This window comes from Mustela nivalis, assembly GCF_964662115.1.
Source record: "Mustela nivalis genome assembly, contig: HAP1_SCAFFOLD_1480, whole genome shotgun sequence".
NCBI lineage: Eukaryota > Metazoa > Chordata > Mammalia > Carnivora > Mustelidae > Mustela > Mustela nivalis.
This window is the reverse complement of record NW_028135184.1, coordinates 68,918-90,015: the sequence shown is the minus strand read 5'-3', so window position 1 is coordinate 90,015 and position 21,098 is coordinate 68,918. Positions and strand designations below refer to the sequence as shown.

At 40.5% G+C, this 21,098-nt stretch overlaps 1 protein-coding gene across 1 annotated transcript in view; it reads left to right on the top strand.

The window, feature by feature from the left end:
* Window positions 1–49: 49 nt before the first annotated feature.
* Window positions 50–21,098, top strand: part of LOC309857869 (phosphatidylinositol 3,4,5-trisphosphate 3-phosphatase TPTE2-like) — a 28,627-nt gene continuing 7,578 nt past the window's right edge. The window contains exons 1-6 of the mRNA XM_082750604.1: window positions 50–125; window positions 4,558–4,619; window positions 5,928–6,008; window positions 8,038–8,143; window positions 17,066–17,157; window positions 20,927–20,997. Of these exons, the coding sequence (XP_082606730.1) occupies window positions 74–125; window positions 4,558–4,619; window positions 5,928–6,008; window positions 8,038–8,143; window positions 17,066–17,157; window positions 20,927–20,997 (464 nt within the window). The 5' untranslated portion in view covers window positions 50–73. The remainder of the gene's footprint in view (window positions 126–4,557; window positions 4,620–5,927; window positions 6,009–8,037; window positions 8,144–17,065; window positions 17,158–20,926; window positions 20,998–21,098) is intronic.

The window sequence follows — 21,098 nt, the reverse complement described above, 5'->3', positions numbered from 1 at the left end:
TTTTAATTCAACTAAAAATTTTACATTTGAAATCAGTGAGATGGTGTCATTCGCCAAGGAAGTGGATGAGTGGATGTCTCAAGATGACAAAAACATCGTAGTGATTCACTGTAAGGGAGGCAAAGGTAAAAATATTTTTTAATTTTTCTTTTTCTAAATAAATATTAATACATTAAAGTACAAGAAGAAGGTACATACTGTTATTAGTATTAATAGTTGTTAAAATTTTGGAAGGGGGGTCGCCTAGGTGGCGCAATGGTTAAGCACTGACTCCTGGTTTCAGCTAAGGTCCTGATCTCAGGGTGGGGAGATCCAGTCCTTCACCAGGCTTTGCACTCAGCACAGAGTCTGCTTAAGTTTCTCTCTTCCCCTGCCCTTTTGCTCCCCACCCTGCTCTCTCTCTTTCTCTCAAATCTCTCAAATAAATGAATACATTTTTTTAAAAAATAGTGAACATTTTTTGATGTTTGCTTCAAAACTAAAGGAAGAGAAGGAAAGGAAGTGGGGGGTGAAAGGTGACTACTAAAGGGAAGAAAATAAGAATAACAAAACTATGAAAGATTGAGCATATTTTTTCTTATTTATTGACAACTTGAGTTTCTTCATTTTTGATTTGCAAAAATATGTATGAAAGTAAAAATGTTTAATTTTAAAATCTGTCAGAGCACATTTAAAAAAAATTTTAAGAAATATATAATGTGTTTTTATCCCTGGGGGTACAGGTCTGTGACTCACCAGGTTTACACATTTCACAGCACTCACCATAGCACATACCCTCCCCAATGTCCATAACCCCACCACCCTATCCCATTCCCACTTCCCTCAGAAACCCTCAGTCTGTTTTTTGAGATTGAGTCTTTTAAGGTTTGTCTCCTTCCCGATCCCATCTTCTTTCATTTTTTCTTTTCCTATCCCCCCAAACTCCCCATGTTGCATCTCCACTTCCTCATATCAGGGAGATCATATGAGACTTGTCTTTCTTCGACTGACTCACTTCGCTAAGCATAATACCCTCTAGCTCCATCCATGTCATCACAAATAGCAAGATTTAATTTCTTTTGATGGCTGCATAGTATTCCATTGTATATATATATACCACATCTTCTTTATCCATCCATCTGTTGGTAGACATCTAGGTTCTTTCCATAGTTTGGCTATTGTGGACATTGCTGCCATAAACATTCGGGTGCACGTGCCCCTTTGGAGCACCACGTATGTATCTTTAGGATACATACCCAGCAGTGCAATCGCTGGGTCATAGGGTAGCTCTATTTTCATTTTTTTGAGGAACCTCCACACTGTTTTACAGAGTGGCTGCACCAGCTTGCATTCCCACCAGCAGTGTAGGAGGGTTCCTCTTTCTCCACATCCTCGCCAGCATCTGTCATTTTCTGACTTGTTAATTTTAGCCATTCTGACCGGTGTGAGGTGGTATCTCATTGTGGTTTTGATTTGTATTTCCCTGATGCCGAGAGATGTGGAGCATTTTTTCATGTGTCTGTTGGCCATCTGGATGTCATCTTTGCAGAAATGTCTGTTCATGTCCTCTGCCCATTTATTGATTGGAGTATTTGTTCTTTGGGTGTTAGGTTTTCTAAGCGCTTTATAGATTGTGGATACCAGCCCTTTATCTGATATGTCATTTGCAAATATCTTCTCCCATTCTGTCGCTTGTCTTTTGGTTTGGTTAACTGTTTCCTTTGCTGTGCAAAAGCTTTTGATCTTGATGAAATCCCAGTAGTTCATTTTTACCTTTGCTTCCCTTGCCTTTGGCAAAGTTCCTAGGAAGAAGTTGCTCTGGCTGAGGTCAAAGAGGTTGCTGCCTGTGTTCTCCTCAAGGATTTGGATGGATTCCTTTCTCACATGGAGGTCCTTCATCCATTTTGAGTTTATTTTCATGTGCGGTGTAAGGAAGAGGTCCAATTTCATTTTTCTGCATGTGGCTGTCCAATTTTCCCAGCACCATTTGTTGAAGAGGCTGTCTTTTATCCACTGGACATTCTTTCCTGCTTTGTCGGAGATTAGTTGACCATAGAGTTGAGGGTCTATTTCTGGGCTCTCTATTCTGTTCCATTGACCTATGTATCTGTTTTTGTGCCAGTACCGTACTGTCTTGATGATGTCAGCTTTGTAACAGAGCTTGAAGTCCGGAATTGTGATGCCACCAACTTTGGCTTTCTTTTTCAGTATTCCTTTGGCTATTTGAGGTCTTTTCTGGTTCCATATAAATTTTAAGATTATTTGTTCTATTTCTTTGAAAAAAATTGATAGGATTGCATTATATGTGTAGATTCTTTTAGGTAGCATAGACATTTTCACAATATTTGTTCTTCCAATGCATGAGCATGGAACATTTTTCCATTTCTTTGTGTCTTCCTCAATTTTTTTCATGAGTACTTCATAGTTTTCTGAGTATAAATTCTTTGCCTCTTTGGTTGGGTTTATTCCTAGGTATCTTACAGTTTTGGGTGCAGTTGTAAATAAGATTAACCCCTTAATTTCTCTTTCTTCTGTCTTGCTGTTGGTGTATAGAAATGCAACTGATTTCTACACATTGATTTTATGTCCTGATATTTTACTGAATTACTGTACAAATAGTAGCAGATTTGGAGTAGAGTCTTTTGGGGGTTTCCACATAAAGTATCATACTATCTGCAAAGAGTGACAGTTTGACTTCTTCTTTGCCAGTTTGGATGCCTTTAATTTCTTTTTATTGTCTCATTGCTAAGGCTAGGACTTCTAGTGCTATGTTGAATAGCAGTGGTGATAATGGACATCCCTTCCGTGTTCCTGACCTTGGCAGAAAAGCTTTCAGTTTTTCTCCATTGAAAATGATATTTGCGGTGGGTTTTTCATAGATGGCTTTGATGATATTGAGGTATGTACCCTCTATGCCTACACTGTGAAGAGTTTTGTTCAAGAAATGATGCTATACTTTGTCATATGCTTTTTCAGCATCTAGAAAAGTTGGGTATTCATCTTTTCTGATGAGGCATAATATTCCTTTATATATATAAACCATATCCTCTTTATCCATTAGTCCATTGAAGGGCATCTTGGTTCTCTCCACAGTTTGGCAACTGTGACCATTGCTGCTATGAACATTGGGGTACAGATGGCCCTTCTTTTCTCTCCATCTGTATCTTTGGGGTAAATACCCCGTAGTGCAATTGCAGGTCATAGGGTAGCTCTATTTTTGATTTCTTAAGGAATCTCCACACTGTTTTGCAAATGCTTATGTTGTAAATTAAGATAAATGACTGAAGGTAAGTACGTATCTTTTTATGCTTCCCTGCGTTGACTTCACTTGATTGCATGATAGGATATGTACTGTGTCTGTGACTGTACGCAGCCACAAGAACATGGAATCTGCAAAAGTGTTTTTCAGATGGGAAAATACCAGTTATAGAGACCCATTGATGGCCTCCAGACAGAACTGAAATGTTAACAGTCTTTACCACTAAGAGCAGGGTTGGTAATAGTCAGGAATTCCTTTAGTAAGAAGCCTTTATATCACAGCCTGAGGTGGTAAAAAGTCTTTTTTGGAAGTGCTTGGCTTAGAATGTTTTCCAAACTATGGGTTGTAAAATAAGTTTGGGTGTTCATTGAAAAAAAAAAAAAGAATAGGAAGTAATATATATCTAAAGTTAAAAGGGTAAGCTTGAAATTACACAAAGTAAGTTCAGCATACACTGGCTAAGACAAAAGCTACAGATAAGTGTAGAAATAAAAGACACACTGTATTTTTTAAATCAAATTTTGTATAGCAGTGCAAAAATATAATTTAGAGTAAAACAAAAATTTTGAGGATGAAATAACATGAAATCAAGGGTTTGCTTTAAAATGCTATAGGGAGTGCCTGGGTCACTCAGTTGGTTCAGGGTCATGAGTTCAAGCTCTCCACTGGGCTCTGTTCTGGGTGTGGATCATACTTACAAAAAGTTTAAAAAATGAAATTCTGTGGAAGAAGAGAGGAAGAAAAACATGGAAGGAAGGAAGAGGAGTGAAACAAGGACAACAATATAATATACTCTGGGAAACAGATATTATGGGGTTTGTTATACTCTTCTGTTTACTTTCATGTATGTTTCATAACACACTTAAAGACTCAAAAATAGAAGGAAAAAATGGGTGTTATAAATGCTATGTCATGTTCTGGGTTCTGATCATGTTTTATCTTTTATAGGTATTTTTATTTATGTTAGTTGGAAAAACAGGGTATGTAATTAGTTCTTAACTGGTAAGTAGCTCTTTAGCTCTAGGGTCCTAGAGGAGACCTCAATGGCTCTGCCCGTTACTGCAGTCCCCAGCAGCAGGGATTCAAGAACAGCATACACGTGCGCACGTGCCTTTGGGCACACAGGACAGAATTCTAGATACAACCTCAGAGCAATGAAACAGCTTTGGCTATTCCTGAATTGAAATCTTTTGAATAAGCCCTTTCAGAGGGAAAGAAAATCGATCCCAAATGAGCTCTTTGAATATTTCGGACAGCATCTTTATACCAAATGCTTCCATGAACAGGTTGTTCATGGACTAACTTCTTTTCTTTTGCAGGACGAACTGGAACGATGATTTGTGCCTACCTTATTGCCAGTGGAATATTTACAACTGCAGAGGTAGGAAAGCTGTTACCACAGATGATCTTGTGCTGATTGAATCTGATAGTTCTGAAACCTCACTGGTAGGATGTTAAGATGGTTCTTTGAGTCGTGGTACTTAATGAAGTTGTGATTAGAGATCCACTTATTAGAAAGCCTCGTTTTGATTTGTCCTTGTTTATTTTTTTTTCCAAAATTTTCTTTACATTCTAGTTAGTTAATATACCATATTTCCTAGTTTAATTTTCACTGGTTAGTAACTGACCTCTTAGGTGCCTCTTAGTCTGGGCCAGGACTAGGGTGAGGTCAGTGAGAAACTCCCCTCAGGCACAAAATTTAAGGGAATGCCAAAATTTTCAGTAATTAAGAGAAATAATCGAATGCAGTATGTTTAAAATTAAGATTAATGAAAAAAAATCCATGATGTCTACAATAATACCAACATTTTAAATAAAGGTAGGGTCTATTAGGGACAGGATTAAAGGGGGGGGTTGTAAAGTCAAGCTGTCCAAGTGTAAAACAACTCCACAGTCATAATGCTTCCTACAGCTCAGTTGCTCCCAGCCCCATTCTTATGCCCCCAGTTAGGGGACGGTCTCCTTCCTCACAAGAATAATATCAAGATTGGTTTGGTAGGATGTCCAACATACCTAGAAGCACTAGGTAGGTGAAAGGTACATTTTCCAACGCAGAACAAAATCTCTCCTTGATGTTATTAACCTTTCATAGTCAATATCTATGGGATCTATTGGAGGCTGGGCCCTCTGAAAATTTCTGCAGAGACAGGGTGAGCTATTTCCTGTTCTTAAAGTGGGGTTCTCAGTCTTATTACTGCCATGATTGTGCTGAGAAGTTCCCACTGAATGGACATGGCCAGCAGTCTGAGAGGAGAAACTTCGGGTTGTCTCCAGTGTCCCACCCTCTGGTGCCACCATCTGCTTTATTCCTAATTTGAGACACACAGGTTAGGAAAATGGAGGCTCTTCCCCAGTGTTTTCCAAAGTGGGTCCAATCTTTCAGTGAATTGTAAAGTCAACTTGTTGGGTTGTGACTAGCGTTTTTAAAAATAAAATGGACTAGATTCGAATAGAAAATATCAAAAGGTAAGTATTGTTTTGTGAAACTTTGGTTTCAGTTGTATGCGAGTACGTGTTTGTGCAAAAAGCCTTGATACGATTTTTTGTTGTTGTTAAATTTAGTTTGAGTAAACTCTGCCTAAAGGCTGCAGACTTAAGGAAATAATGTGCCATTAGAACCTTTAAGAATACCTTCCACAGGAAAAGAAAGGGCATATGAGCCATGACTGTCTTGCCCCCTTTTCCGTAGGAGAGCCTTTTTTATTTTGGAGAACAGCAAACAGATAAAAGCACCAGTACTAAATTTCAGGGAGTTGAAACGCCTTCTCAGGTAAGTTGTTATTCTTAAAAGGGGGGACCTTTGGGGGAGTTCAGCACCCATTATTTGGTTTCACTGTGCACTCTTTTCCTCGCGTGATCGGGCCGCTCCACTCTGGTGCCTATAACAGGCCTGGTTCCCTCCCAGGGCCAGAGAGCCATGTCTATGAGTACCCCCCCACACACACACACACCCTGCCCTGGGGAATCCTGCTCTCCATTTAACATTGGTCACTGCTTACGGAGTTCAAGAGTTGATTCCTTCCCAAAGTAGAAAGGTCTAATTTCTAAGATTCCAGACTCGAAGATTATAAAAAAATCACTAGTCTTTGATTTCTCTCTGAGAGGAAATGAGTCTTTCACAAACCCCTACTTGGGCCATTCACCTCTTGCAGAACATCTCATGTGTGTGTGTGTGTGTGAGAGAGAGAGAGAGAGAGAGAGAGAGAGAGAGAGACTCAAAGAAAGAGACAAGAGGGGGCTCCCGTATTTTGAAAGAAAAAGGGGAAATTAACATCTTACCAAACCTATTCCAGACACTATTATACTTTGACATATATTATCTCATTTAATACTCAGAAAATCCATGTGAAATATATGCAGTTACCCTGTTTTATCCTTTAACAAATATTTTATGGTGAATAATTTCAAACATAAAAAGCTGAGACAATCCTATAATAAATCCCCGTATAGTCCTCACACCACTTCAACCATCATTTTATCACGTTGCATTCATTCCCTCCCCACTCTCCTCACATGCACACACACACACACCCCTTCTCCACAGAACCCAGATGGCTGTGGAGGAAATCCCAGTCATCGGGTCATTTTATCTCACAAGTATTTTAGTGTGACATTCACATAGACTCTCGAGGGTAAAAATACCATAACACCATTGATCATATCTAAAAACATTATATCTTAAGGGGCACCTGGGTGGCTCAGTGGGTTAAGAATATAACTCTTAATTTCAGTTCAAGGTCATAATCTTGGGTCATGAGATCAAGCTCTGCAATGGGCTCTACATTCAATTGGGAAGTCTGCTTGAGATTCTCTCTCTCCCTCTACTTCCACCCCTCTGCCCCTCTAAAACAAACAAATAAATCTTTAAAAAGTAAAAACAAATAAAAATATCATACCTTGGGGCACCTTGCTGGCTCAGTGTGTTAAGGCCTCTGCCTTTGGCTCGGGTCATGGACCCGGGGTCTGGGATCGAGCCCTGCATCAGGCTCTCTGCTCAGCAGGGAACCTGCTTGGCTTCCTGTCTCTCTCTGCCTGCCTTTCTGCCTCCTTGTGATCTCTGTCTGTCAAATGAATAAATAAAATCTTTTAAAAGTATATACCTTAATGATACCTTAATAATATCCCAATTTCTGGGGCATGTGGGTGGCTCAGTCAGTTGAGTGTTTGCCTTCAGCTTGGGTCATGACCCTGGGGCTCCCTGCTCACTGGGGAGTCTGCTTCTCCCTCTCCTTCTGCCCCTCTCCATGCTCTTGGTCTCTCTAATGCACACACACTCTCTCATATAAGTAAATCTTTAAAAAATACACTCAAGCTGGCCGCAGGGACAAGAGCATATGTATCTTCGTTAGCAGTGTGTGGAGCTCAAATCCTTTCGTGATGAGGAGGCTACTCTCTGCCAGAGCACAGACCTTCCTTGAACTTAGTAACAGTTAATCCTTCACACCCAGACTGAGCTTTTCCACAGTCATATTAACTACGTCTTGTTGAAAGGTTGTAGCGCTTTCCCTGGGTCTGGTTAGGTGTCCTTGCAGTCGAAAGTGGCCTATAGGAGCCACATGTGCCTCCCTTCTTGTTCCTTCCCCACAGCACAGAGTTCAGAATTTTTCTTCTAAGGGAGATATTCACTCATGAGGCAGCAAACATAAGCATGCCTAGTCATATCATGGCATTCAAAAAATGTTTCTTTAATTAATGATTCTCCCTAAATTCTATGTAAAAATAAAAACAAGAACAAAATCAGGAATGCTGAGGATAGACTTTTCGCCTCCACTTAAATTGAGTCTTCTGTTGTTTTGCAGAGTAGATACGTTGGATATTTTGCAGATGTGAAAAATATCTACAACATGACTCTCCCTCCAAGAAAAACAGTCAAGATTGAAAAAATTGTTATTCATTCAATTCATGGTAAGTGATTTATGTGTCATTGATGAGTTGGCCAGTGGGGAAGTGTTCTGACTCTTGAGGCGTGGGATGGTTGCTCCCATGTGTGTACCAACAATCCCAACTCATGGCTGTCCTTTTATGCATTCTCACATGTAACCCCTCCTGGTAGAAGAGCCCAGAAATCCTTAGATGCCCTCTCTTCACCAGTTTGTGAGGGCTTCATCCCCTTCTGTCTTCTATTCTCACTGCTGCCTTGGCTTCAGCACAGGGTGAGCTTTTAAGAATTGGACCCTGATGGAGAAGAGAGGAAGGGCTCATGAGCCCTGGAGACCACCTTTTCCTCATGTCCACCTCTAATTCAGGGTTCATCTGGCAGCCCTGTACCATTTGCTCACATGAGCCTTTCAGAAACCTTCTTTTCCCTCTCATCATCCTGGTCTCTCCCTCTCACCTCCCTCCTGCACTGTTAGTCCCCTCATCCCCAGCAACTCGAGAGGTCTTGATATGTCTTAAATACATAAAGTTGTCTTCAATACCCAAACAACAAATGAAATTTGTTGCCACAAATTTTCTTTTAGAAATAACTACCAAGTGCCTGCTTTGGGCTAGCCCCCTGCCAGTGTTTCTCTGCCCTCAGGAAGGAGAGGAATGAGTGCGCATGGATATAAAGAGCTGACCACAGTATTGGGGCACACACAGACTGGACCCTGCCAGCTGAGGGTCAAGGTCAAGGATAGCTTCCTAAGGAGCACCACCCAGGTCTTCCTTACTAGAATCTATGTAAACACAGAAAGGGGGTTGGGAGAAACCTGGACTCAGGGTGGTGGGGGGAGGGGGGCATCTTTCAGCCTCCTAGCTTCTATTACTTATTACCAGGAGTAAAAATCCTGACCAATTTTTAAAAGAGCTGACTGTTCTCATGCTTCTAGAATGTCAGGAGAGGGACTGGGATCTATCATCATGCAGGGAGGCAGGAAAATTAGATCTTCCATCTCTGGGACTTAAGAAATGAAGGAGAAGGGGAGGGGGAGAACCATCCTCAAGTCTTTAATTCTCCATCAACCACCCCGCTTCCTGCACAGCTCACAGGGAGGCAGCAGAACAGGGCCACCTCTGTGCGGGTGGGCTGGGGCTTCACTCTCACTGCCTGAGGTGCAGTAGGGAGCGATGCTCTGGCTCCCCAAAGTTAAACCATGTCCCGTGCGGAGATGCCGGGTCCCTCATGAGTAGTATGGTGCTGGAGCACTGGTATGCATCCCAACAGGCTTGTATTTTTAGCCTTCTGGGGAGTCCCAAAAAATAAGAGCTAGATATAGATATTTTTTTAACATTTCGCCCAATTATTTAGAAATAAAAGAATCATTTAAATATTTATATATATATATATGTGTGTGTGTGTGTGTGTGTGTGTGTGTGTGTATCCTGCATAGTAAAAAAAAAATTACAGTTAAAGTATAAAATGCTTTTTTTCAAATTATTTCTATATCCCTTCCTCCCCATCACACACACAGAGGTGGTGGTGAAGAATTTCAGTGGATTACCACAGTTGGATTGCATCGGTTTCCGGCTTGTGAAAACCAATGTCAACCCAGGAGGATTGTTTCTGTGGGAAAATTTGTCTAGGTTTCCAAACAAGCATTGTGCAGGCAGACCCTTGAAACATGGCCCATTCGGGCAAAAGGCTGCTTGTGTATAAAAATTAGCAACTGTTGGTGAAAAGGCTTTGCAGACTGCAAAGTCCTCTAGAGAGTCCATGATGACCGTTTCCTTGGCTGTGTGTGAATTAGGAGGGAGAGAGTTGTCGTGATCCTAATGGCTGACCTCATTCAGAATTCCAGGTGTTGCCACACCTCCTCAGGCAGAGCCAGGCTTGTCCAACAGGTGTCAGAAGGTAGGGGACAGCAGTTTTGCTCTGTTCCCTTCCCACATTCAGTGGGGTCCTGCAAAAAGAGTTGGCCACTTTATTCTAGACCAGGAAGAACAACATGGTTAGCCACTGGAGCAGTTTCTCACACCGAGAAATATAAATGCAACCATAAAACCAACTCAGTGGTAGGAGAGCCAGAATTGCGTTGAGTGTATGCTCTGCTTCAGTTTCTTCTTTGTTAACAGTGGGACCAACGGTATCTATAGAGACCCCCATGAGTATTAACCGTTCCAAACAGACAAATAGGCATTTGGTCCAGTGGAATTTTAATGTATTTTCCTAACATGTTGTTGCAAATGGCAAGATTTCATTTCTTTTGATGGCTGCATAGTATTCCATTGTGTATATATACCACATCTTTTTGATCCATTCATCTGTTGATGGACATCTAGGTTCTTTCCATAGTTTGGTTAAATAGCCTAACATGAATAGTGAGAATGGGAATTGTTTCTCAAAATTCTAAGCTTAAAAATACTTTTAATAAGTTCTGTAATTTCGTATGTTTCTCAGTCTGATGTTATACCCTAAGACTGTGACTTCTCTGCTAATATTTTATGTTTTATATAAACTGCAGAAACATTGTTTAGTTAAAACTGGAAGGTGCAGAGATACAGAACAGAGGAGCTAACCCAAATGCATAAGTACTGCAGAGGAAAACTGGGAGAGGGTTTCATGGGTTTGGTTTGCTAGTCTCAGGCTAACAAATAGATTCTAAAAGTCCAGTTTGAGAAGGAAGTCTCATGGAGACTTCCAGACAAAGTTGTAATCTTAGCAGCTGTTCAGTACATTTGTGTGTCCAGACTTCAGAGCCAACTTCAGAAGGACTACATGGTAAGTTACCAGTCTTTCTGCACCCATGTAAATAATCAGGCCAAAGCTAATGACACCAACATTTTTCTTTATATATATATATATATTTTTACTTATTATCCTCTTATCGCATTGTTAGCTTGCCCAAAAAAACTGAACCCTCTAGGCTAAGAAGTTCTGTTAGCCTTTGGGGTTGGACATTCTTGGTGCCCCATCAAGATCCCACTGGACCCCTTCAACCAGCTCTGTGATTCTCCACCCAACCTCCACCCCCTTTACTATAATCCTTGGAGAATTACTACTGGAGCCAACTCATTTATTTAGAGCCCCAAATCCCTGAGAGTGTCACCACCCTGTTGGGCAGCCCATACGCAATGACTAGCAGCTGTACAAAAACTCAACTCCTTTGCTTCCAAGTGTGGCAAACTCTGCAGTATAATTTACACCAAAGAATTCCCCATAGATCAAGCTGAATCTGCTGAATCCCACCCTTCATTGGCTCTTATGAAGAAATTCCTCCTAGGAGCACTTCCTTCATAAATCACTAGTAACCAGAGTGTTGGTTTAGGGTCCACTTCCGGGAGAACTCAACCTGTGATCATGCATTTCCTTATACTGAGGTGTCATATTTATAACACTGTATCTCCTTGGTCTCTGTCAGGTGATTTACTGTGTTGCAAATTGCAAGAGGACAGAGACCATTATTCATTCGTCTTTGAATCCCCCAGATCCTGACACACAGTTGGAGCTCAGTAGATCTCTGTGAAGTTGACTTGAACAAAAATGTCTCTGGCATGTCTCATCACACCTGTCCAACCCCCCTCATCCACTTCTCCAATTTTATTCCCCACCTCTCTGTCTGTCCATAAATCAGCTCTAGCAGCAGTGGCTTTCTTCCCCTTTTGTTGTTGTCATTCTTTTATAGTAACGATTCTTGGACTTCTAGACGTTGTCTCCCCCTTACTTTTATAAACACTTTCTCTATTGAAATATACTTGACAGAAAATGTTGCATTCATTTTAGGGGTGGCTGGGTGGCTCAGTGGGTTAAGCCTCTGTCTTCGGGTCAGGTCATGATCTCAGTGTCCTGGGATTGAGCCCAGCATCTGGCTATTGGTTTAGCAGGGAGCCTGCTTTCCCCTCTCTCTCTGCCTGCCTCTCTGCCTACTTGTGATCTCTGTCTGTCAAATAAATAAAATCTTTTTTTAAAAAATGTTACATTCATTTTAGATACATAAACTAGTGATTTGACAAGTATATACATTATGTTATGCTCACAAGTGTAGCTACCATCCCTTACCATACAACACTATTTGAGTGACACTCACTATGTCACTCACTATGTTTCCTGTACCTTTTATCCCCCAAGACTTACTTTACTCATTCTATGACTGGAAGCCTATATCTCCCACTCTCCTTCACCTGTTTTGTTCCTCTCCCCACTTTCCTCCCCTCTGGCAATCATCAGTTTGTTCTCTGTGTTTACAGATCAGGTTCTACTTTTTGTTTGTTCATTTTTGTTTGTTTTATTTTTTAGATTCCACATATAAGGAAAACTACTTTTTGTATTTGTCCTTATCTGGTCTGGCTTATTTCACTTAGCATAATACCCTGTAGGTCCATCCATGTTGTCACAAGTGGCAAAAATCTCATTCTTTTATGGGTGAATAATATTCCATTCTATGTACACACCACCTCTTTATTCATCTATCGATGGACACTTGAGTACTTCCACGTCTTGGCTATTGTAGGTAATGCTGCAGTAGACATAGAGGTGAAAGCACTGTGGGCAATACTATAGAGTTTCCTCACGAAGATAAAAGTAGAATTACCATATGACCCAGTAATTCCATTACTGGGTATTTACCCAAAGAATATGGAAACACTAATTTCAAAAGCTATATATATCCCCTATGTTTATTGCAGCATTATTTACAATAGCCAGTATATGGAAGCAACTCAAGTGTCCACTGATGGATAAATGCATAAAGAGAAGGTGCATATCCACATAAGTATAATGGAATATTACTCAGTCATAAAAAAGGAATGAAATCTTGTTTTTTGACCAACATGAATGAACCTAGTGGGTATATTGTTAAATGCATAAGTCAATCAGAGAAAGACAAGTACCATATGATTCCATGCACATAAGTAATTTAAGAAACAACAAAGAAAAAGACAAAAAACAAGAGTCTTAAATACAGAGAAGAAATGAGTTGCCAGAAGTTAAGTGGGGTAGGGGATTGGTGAAATAGATAAAGATGATGAATAGTACACTGACCTTGATTGTATAGAATCGTTGAATCCTTATACTGTACACCTGGAACTAATACTAATAAATACCCTTGAAACTAAAACTAATAAACAACACTTAAGTTAATTATACTCAAGTAAATAAATAAAGTGCCCAGAGTTGAGCCCTGCTGGTCCTCAAAACATATTAAAGCCCAATAGTTTTCAAAAGCCAAATGTTATAGGGACTTGTCTTCTCAGTGCAGGTCTCCTGTGCCTGCTCTGTGGTCTGAGACTCTTGCTTTTCCATGCTTGGGGGTCCCTCCTCTTCATGGACAGTCTTACAGGGGGGGTTGGTTCTCAACTGTGTCTTCACCTCACCTACCTTTTCGATGTGGCCTCCTCTCTACTGTGGAAAGTCTGTTCTGCCAGTTTTTGGGTCCTTTTCAGAGTTTGTTGCACTTGATGTGGCTGTTATCTTGGTGTGTGTAGGGGACAAGGTTAGCACAGGATCCTCCTACTCTGCCATCTTCCCAGCAGCAACAACAAAAAAACAACCATCATATATTTTTTATCCTCCTCTTGCTAATGCGGTGTACCATGTTGGCTGATTTGAAAATATTGAACCATGCTTGCATTCCCAAAATAAATCCCACTGATCGTGGCAAATGATCTTTTTATTGTTGAATGTACTTTGCTAATATTTTGTTGAGGATTTTTGTATCTATCTAAGTTCATGGGGAATACTGGCCTGTAGTTTTATTTGTTTGTTGTTTCTTTAATCTTGACTTTAGTTGGTCTTGGTATGGGTAATGCTGACCTTATAGAATATATTTGGAAGTTTTCCTTCACCTATTTTTTGGGATAGTTTCGGGAGAATAGGTATTAACTCTTCTTTAATGTGTAGCAGACTTCACCTGTGATTCTATCTGGTCCTGAGCTTTAGTTTGTCGGGAGTTATTTGATGACTGATTCAGTTTCATTACTAGTAATTGGTCTGTTCATATTTCCTATTTCTTCGTGACTCAGTGTTAGAGACACCAGCCTTCTTTTGGAGTAAGAATAATCTTCCTTTGAGGTTGTTAAGATCAAAACAGAATGGGGATGGGGAGACTGTCAGAAAAAAGGGTGAAAGAATTTGCAGTGAGCAGTGTTTTGACTTGTGCACCCTTGTGGGATTATCTCTACCTCTCATGGTCTTTAAGCTCTTTATAACTCTAAGTTGTAGAAAAGTAATAATACTGTAAATAATTTTTGTACATAAAAATACAAGTTAGTTGTATCTAGTGGAAAGAAATTGATTATTAAACCATTTTTTAAGATTTTATGTATTTATTTATTTGGGAGAGAGAGAATGAGAGAGAGAGAGAGCATGTGAGGGGGAAGGTCAGAGGGAGAAGCAGACTCCCCGCTGAGCAGGGAGCCCAAAACAGTACTCAGTCCCTGGACTCCGGGATCATGACCTGAACCAAAGGCAGTCACTTAACCCACTGAACCACCCAGGCGACTGATTAAGCCATTTTATATCTGTTTATACACTCATGTCATCAATTTTTATTTCCCAATAGATGCGCAGTATTTTTTTTTAATTGAAGTATAACATACATTTGTTTATATTAGCTCCAGGTGTACAATATAATGATTCAGTAATTTTACACATTACTCAGTGTTCATCAAGATAAGTATATTATCATCAAGATAAGTAAACTCTCATGGGTCACCTGGGTGACTCAGTCTGTTAAGTGTCTGCCTTTGGCTCAGGTCGTGATCCCAGAGTCCTGGGATAGAGCCCTGTGTCAGGTTCCCTGCTCAGCGGGGAGCCTCCTTCTTCCTCTGCCTCTCCCTTGTTCATGCTTTTTTTTTTCTGTCTCTCTCAAATCAATAGATAAAATCTTTAAAAAAAAACATTTATGGACATCGAGAAGAGCATATTCTATGGCGAGTGCTGTGAATCGTGTAAGACTGATAATTCACATACCTGTGCCCCTGAAACAAATAATACATATATGTTAATTTTTAAAATGATAAGCGTACTCTTTATTCCTCTTTATTGCACCCATCCCCTACCCACCTCCCTTATGGCAGCCATCAGTTTGTTCTCTGTATTGAAGGGTCTGGTTTTTTGTCTTCTTTTCTTCATTTTTATTTTTAAATTCCACATGATTGAAATATATTTGTTTCTCTGTTTCACTTAGCATCCCTACAGGTCCATCCACACTGTTGCAAATGGCAAGATTTTTTTTTTTTAATTACAGCTGAACAATGTTCCATTGTGTATGTGTATACCTGTATAAATACATCTTCACTACATTTTCCTTACCTATTCGTCTCTCAGTACACACTTGGATTGCCTCCATGTATTGGCTATTGTAAATAATGCTGCAATAAACATAAGGGTGTATATATCTCTTCAAATTGGTGCTTAATATTCTTTAGGTAAATACCTAGTAGCAAAATTACTGGACTATACAGTAATTCTCTTTCTAATTTTGTGAGGAAACTCCCTACTGTTTTGCACAGTGGCTTGTAGTTAACTTTGCATCAGCTGTAACATTTTACTGGTTTTTGATTAATTGATGAGTCAAATAAGATTTTTGACATGTATTTTAAAAATGCAAGAATAAATGAAACAAGATGGGATTGGGAGGGAGACAAACCATAAGTGACTCTTAATCTCACAAAACAAACTGAGGGTTGCTGGGGGGAGGGGTTTGGGAGAAAGGGGTGGGATTATGGACATTGGGGAGGGTATGTGCTTTGGTGAGTGCTGTGAAGTGTGTAAACCTGGTGATTCACAGACCTCTACCCCTGAGGATAAAAATATATGTTTATAAAAAATAAAAAATTAAAAACATTTTTTAAAAATGCAAGGCACAGAACAGTGCTTTGGTATGCAACAATTCCTGTAACACAGAAGTGGGGAATAATATGTATTCATATTTGTGCTATGTACATATATAAAAATACTCAGGGAGAGTATTCCTTTTTGATTATATGTGCACAAAAATATTCTCCATTTGGAGCTGGACAAATAAACAGGTGGGAGTAGGTGAGCCAGACTCTTCACCTCATGTCTTTTTTACCTTTTATATTATAGAAATATGCTTTAAGAGGTTGAAATGTGTGGGAATTAAGCTTGTAAATCAGTGCCCTTTCCTGTCATGTGGTAAGGGTTTGTATTAATTTAGTTCTACATTTTCACTAATCTCTGGTCAACATCAGTTCTGCAAAGGAGTTCTGCAACTGCAATGGGATAGGATGGCATGGGGTGGAGGAAGTAAGGCTCAGACATGATGATGCTTAATGCAAATTCATAATGTGGTCCTACAATGCAAATAGAATCTGAACATCAAGAATGATTAACATATGACTCTGTTAGAATATTTTTTTAGTTCTGAACCTTTACTTCTATGAATATTTGTGACATTCCTCATTAAAAGAAAAGCAGTTAGAATTAATTGAAGGCTTGAGAAACCAGCCTTTAAGAACTCCTAAAAAAAGGGTTCATCTGAATCGAATAGAGAGCAAGAAACCATTTGTCTATAGATGTATCATGAGTGCCACCAGAATATTTGGATGCAGCAGTCTAATATCTAACTCCAGATGAGGGTAAGAGGAAATTAGACTGTTTAAGACCCATTGTCGGATGTCTGAAGCAAGCAACACACTAGCAGGAAAGGTGGCAAGTTACCTACCTGATTTTTTTCTAGAAAGGTGAAGAGATGAAGTTCTGTCTTAGAAGCTAAACTATATGTCTTCCCCCCCCACACACACACACCTCCAGCCTTATAAATTGAACTTTAGGAGACAAAGTTGGGCTTAAAGATTTGTCTTTTAAAGACGGAATCCAAGCAAGACCCAGATGATTCACTACTGACACACTGTTAGCTGTCATAATTTTCTCTTTAATCCAAAATGTTAATCGATGAGACATTTTGCTCTTTGTTCTAATGAGCCTAACTTTATTTCCTTCAGGTGTAGGAAAAGGCAATGGCACTGATCTCAAAGTACAAATAGTAATGCAGAGGCAGATCATCTTTTTCGGCTCTGCTTCCAAAAACTGTCAGGTAAGAGATAGCATGCAAACTGGAAATTCTGGTGTTTGTTTCAAATCTCAATGTCAAACCAGCATGTTCAGTGTTAGCAGTGTCCCAAGTGACTCTGCCTCCGATATCCTTTGGGACTGCACTGAGAGAAGTAACTCAAGAGTGGCCGGAAGGGGACATATATACCTCTTTCCCCTAGGCGATGGGACCTGGTAGTCTGTTTTCATAAATGTTGAAGTGCCTTGGACTATCCTAAAGCAATAAGAAGCTTTCCCGGGTCTTAAGAAATATAAACCGTCCAAATTCTCTCTCCAGGTTTGTGTCTCTTCTCCTATTACTTCCCCACCACCACTCCTTGCCCATTGTCCCACGGAAGGCACGCACCCAGACCCGATCCTTGACTTCTGTTCTTATCTCTGCACATACTCTACTCTTGGTTCTGCTTATCCATTCTCCTACTGCAAACTATTATTTTTTCTTCCATCCGCTCGCACAGACTTATGACCACCCCCCACGTGGTAGGTGCAGGACACCTACCTAGACAGATTCTGCCCCAACGACGGAACTGTGTATGTCAATCCAGAATTTTCAGATGAGCTTTTCCTCTGCTTCTGCAAGTGACACCAGAATTCTCTCACTGAGGCCTCACGATGTAGAATCCTGGAGTCTCTCCTGGCCATGCCCCCACATCCAGTCAGCACTTCCTATTTATTTTACCTTGGGAATCTCTCCTCACTCTCTACATTCCTTTCTGTTCCCATTGTCACCGCCCAGTCCGGCACCTCATTTGCTCATGCCTGGATTTCTACAGTGGTCTCCCTACCTGTCCCTTCTCTTCATGCTATAGAGTGTCGAGAGACTGGCAATATGCAGGTCTTTCTCTGCTCCTACTTGAAAAGCAGTAAGTGGAGCAGAAGAACAATGCACTCTGTGCCTCTAGTCAAAGCCAGTCAGTATCTTTGGCTCAGTATATCTGCAAAATAAAGACCACATCTCCTGGGTTGTGAGGATTAGTTTAGATAATGTATGTGAAGTTGCTTTGTGAGCTATAATCACTGTTATAAGTGATAACTGTCAGGCCACTTTGTCACATAGGAATTGCCCCGCCCCCATGCTTCCACAATTTTTCTTATTTCCTGGCTCTTGAACCTTTAAAATATTTCCCTATCCTACCTGAGACCTGAGCTTATTTCCTTCAGTAACTTGACCTACAGACTCCATTCCAAGTAGACGGGGTGCCTTCTGGCCCTTGGGACTCAACACTCTCATTTCTGTTTCATGTGTTCCATGTCTTTCCCCTCCCTCCCCCACACCACCCAGTCTGCACAGCATTCTCTTTCAGAGCTCCTCGTGTGTACAAATCCACCACACAGAACTCTTTTTCTGCTCCTCTGTGAAACTTTCTTACTCTCTGCTTCTCATTAAGCTCCCCAGAACACACAACCACACAGTCTTCATTATCCAGCTTGACATGTAATTCATGCCACTCTACCATTGTTTCTTATGTCTGTAGCTCCCTGAAGCATCCCCTGAGTCTGCACCTTCTTTGGTATTTCGCACAGACTCTCCTTAGTGTGGGTACCACTATTGTGCAAGGGCCAATCAGTAACAAAGAAATACTCAGTATAGCCCCAAAGTCCTTCATTCCAGAAATGTGACCAATCTTTGGTCACTCCATCCAGTAGTTGGCTATGGACAAGGCCTATGATACCATCAGCGAGCGCCTCTTTAATAAACATGACCAATCACATGTTTTTGAATGTGAATGCCAAGTTTAAAACTGATCTTCTTAGTGTGTCCCGGCATCTGCAAATCAAATGACACACGTTCAACAGTGACATTTAAATTCTGATGGAAAAGGGAGTATTTCACTTTTCAGCAGTGCAGTACCATACCCTCCAAACATGTTGGCCTTTTAAAAATTTAAACAGTATTGCAACTTAATAGAAACGATTCACATTTATTTATATGTGTAATGGCTGAGCTCTGAGACCAAGTGTACTTGATAAATCCAGGAAGCTGCGATAAGCAAACTGAACTTCACCATTTATCCACCCATTAGCTAGGGTTATGGTTCTGAGTTCCGTGTGATCATTCACAGATCCTTCATGATGCGGAAACAGACAGTGTGACAATCCATCTGTCCAACTGCCCACCACTGTATGATGACATCAAAGTGCAGTTTTTCTCTTCTTCCGTGAGTCATCCAGAACCAACCTATGCCAGTATTCTTGTCTGGCCTTTTGAGTGATTCTGATTTAGCCTTTCCTTTACTACAATTCCTGGCAAGGAACAGGATAGGAGATGTCAACCCTTTGCCAGAGAGGGGGAGAAAAACAAGGCCGGTCTATATCAAAATTTTTAAAAAGAACATAAGAGATTTTTGCTCATTTTTTTAAAAAGATTTTGACAGAGATCACAAGTAGACAGAGAGTGGGGGAAGCAGGCACCCCGCTGAGCAGAGAGCCCTATGTGGGGCTCAATCCCAGAACCCTGGGATCGTGACCTGAGCCGAAGGCAGAGGCTTAACCAACTGAGCCACCCAGGCGCCCCTTGCTCATGTTTTCTAAATTCTATACAACTTGCATATATTTTCAAATAAGGAAAAAACAAAGGTATGTTTACTGCAGAGTGGTGATCAAACTTTTGTTTTGTATCTTTAAAACACAGTGTTCCCCATAGTTTATAAAGTACTTTAAAATGAGGGAGATCTGACTTTCCTTTGAACCGATACATAATTCATGTTAAATAGTATTTTTTTAAATTTTATTTGACAGACAGAGATCACAAGTGGGCAGAGAGGCAGGCAGAGAGGGAGGGGGGAAGCAGGCTCCCTGCTGAGCAGAGAGCCCGATATGGGGCTCCATCCCAGGACCCTGAGATCATGACCCGAGCTGAAGGCAGAGGCTTTAACCCACTGAGCCACCCAGGTGCCCCTTAAATAGTATTTTTTAATCTAACATTTACCTTATGAAAAATGAGAATGTTTGCCATTGTCATTGCTCTGAACATGAGTGTGTAACTTCTGCTGAGATGTCACAAAGTGTACAAGTGTTACTCTTTACATGAATTTCTAAGCCTCAGTGGTTTTGTTTTCCTATTGAAATCATCAAGCAGAACTGCCAACAACTAACAGTGTTGATCAAGTTAAAGTTTGTGCCCTCCTCCACCCCCTGCTTGCTCCCCGTTATGGGAAAATCTGTTCAGTAGTGAAATGGTATGTGTGTGGAAGCAAGTGACCTCAGTGGTTCCCATACCAGACGGGTTCCCCTTTGATCCCTGAAGCCGGTCTGAACACTCGCTCAGTCAGTGGTCCGAAGCAGGAGCTCCACTACAAGCAGTACTGGCCTGGGCAGTGTTGCTTAATTTTGTGATTTTCAAGGGCCATGAGATGAAAACTCTCTCATGTGTGGGTATTCTTATCATTAATACTGACAGTCAATTATCAGTGCAGCTGCTGCTTGTAGAAATGGATGAGGTCTTTGGACATAAAGTGGCATCGGCCTCCAGTCAGCATGATGTAAACTAGGTTGGAGGACTATTGTCTAATTTATATTGAAAAAAAACACATTTCCTTAAATTTTCATAGGAATAGCAAGAAAAAGCCATTTCTTAAAGGCTCCTTTGTGTCGTGAGCAGAGGGTTATAGAGGTTATGTGCTGTGTGTCTAACAGCTCTAATTGTTCAACATATATAGAAAGGAGGGAAAAGGAGGAATTTTAATCCCTTTGGAATTAGTTTTTAGTATTATTTTTATGATTAAAATTAACTTTTTTTCTTTGAATTTTAGGACCTACCCAAGTATTACGACCAGTGTCCATTTTTTTTCTGGTTCCATACATCATTTTTACAAAATAAAAGGTATGGCTCTGATATAATCCAATAGAAATGGCTTAATCTCCAAGATCTGTGTAAGGCAGAATGGTACTCCTGCCCTCAATTTATAGAAACCAAGAAATCCT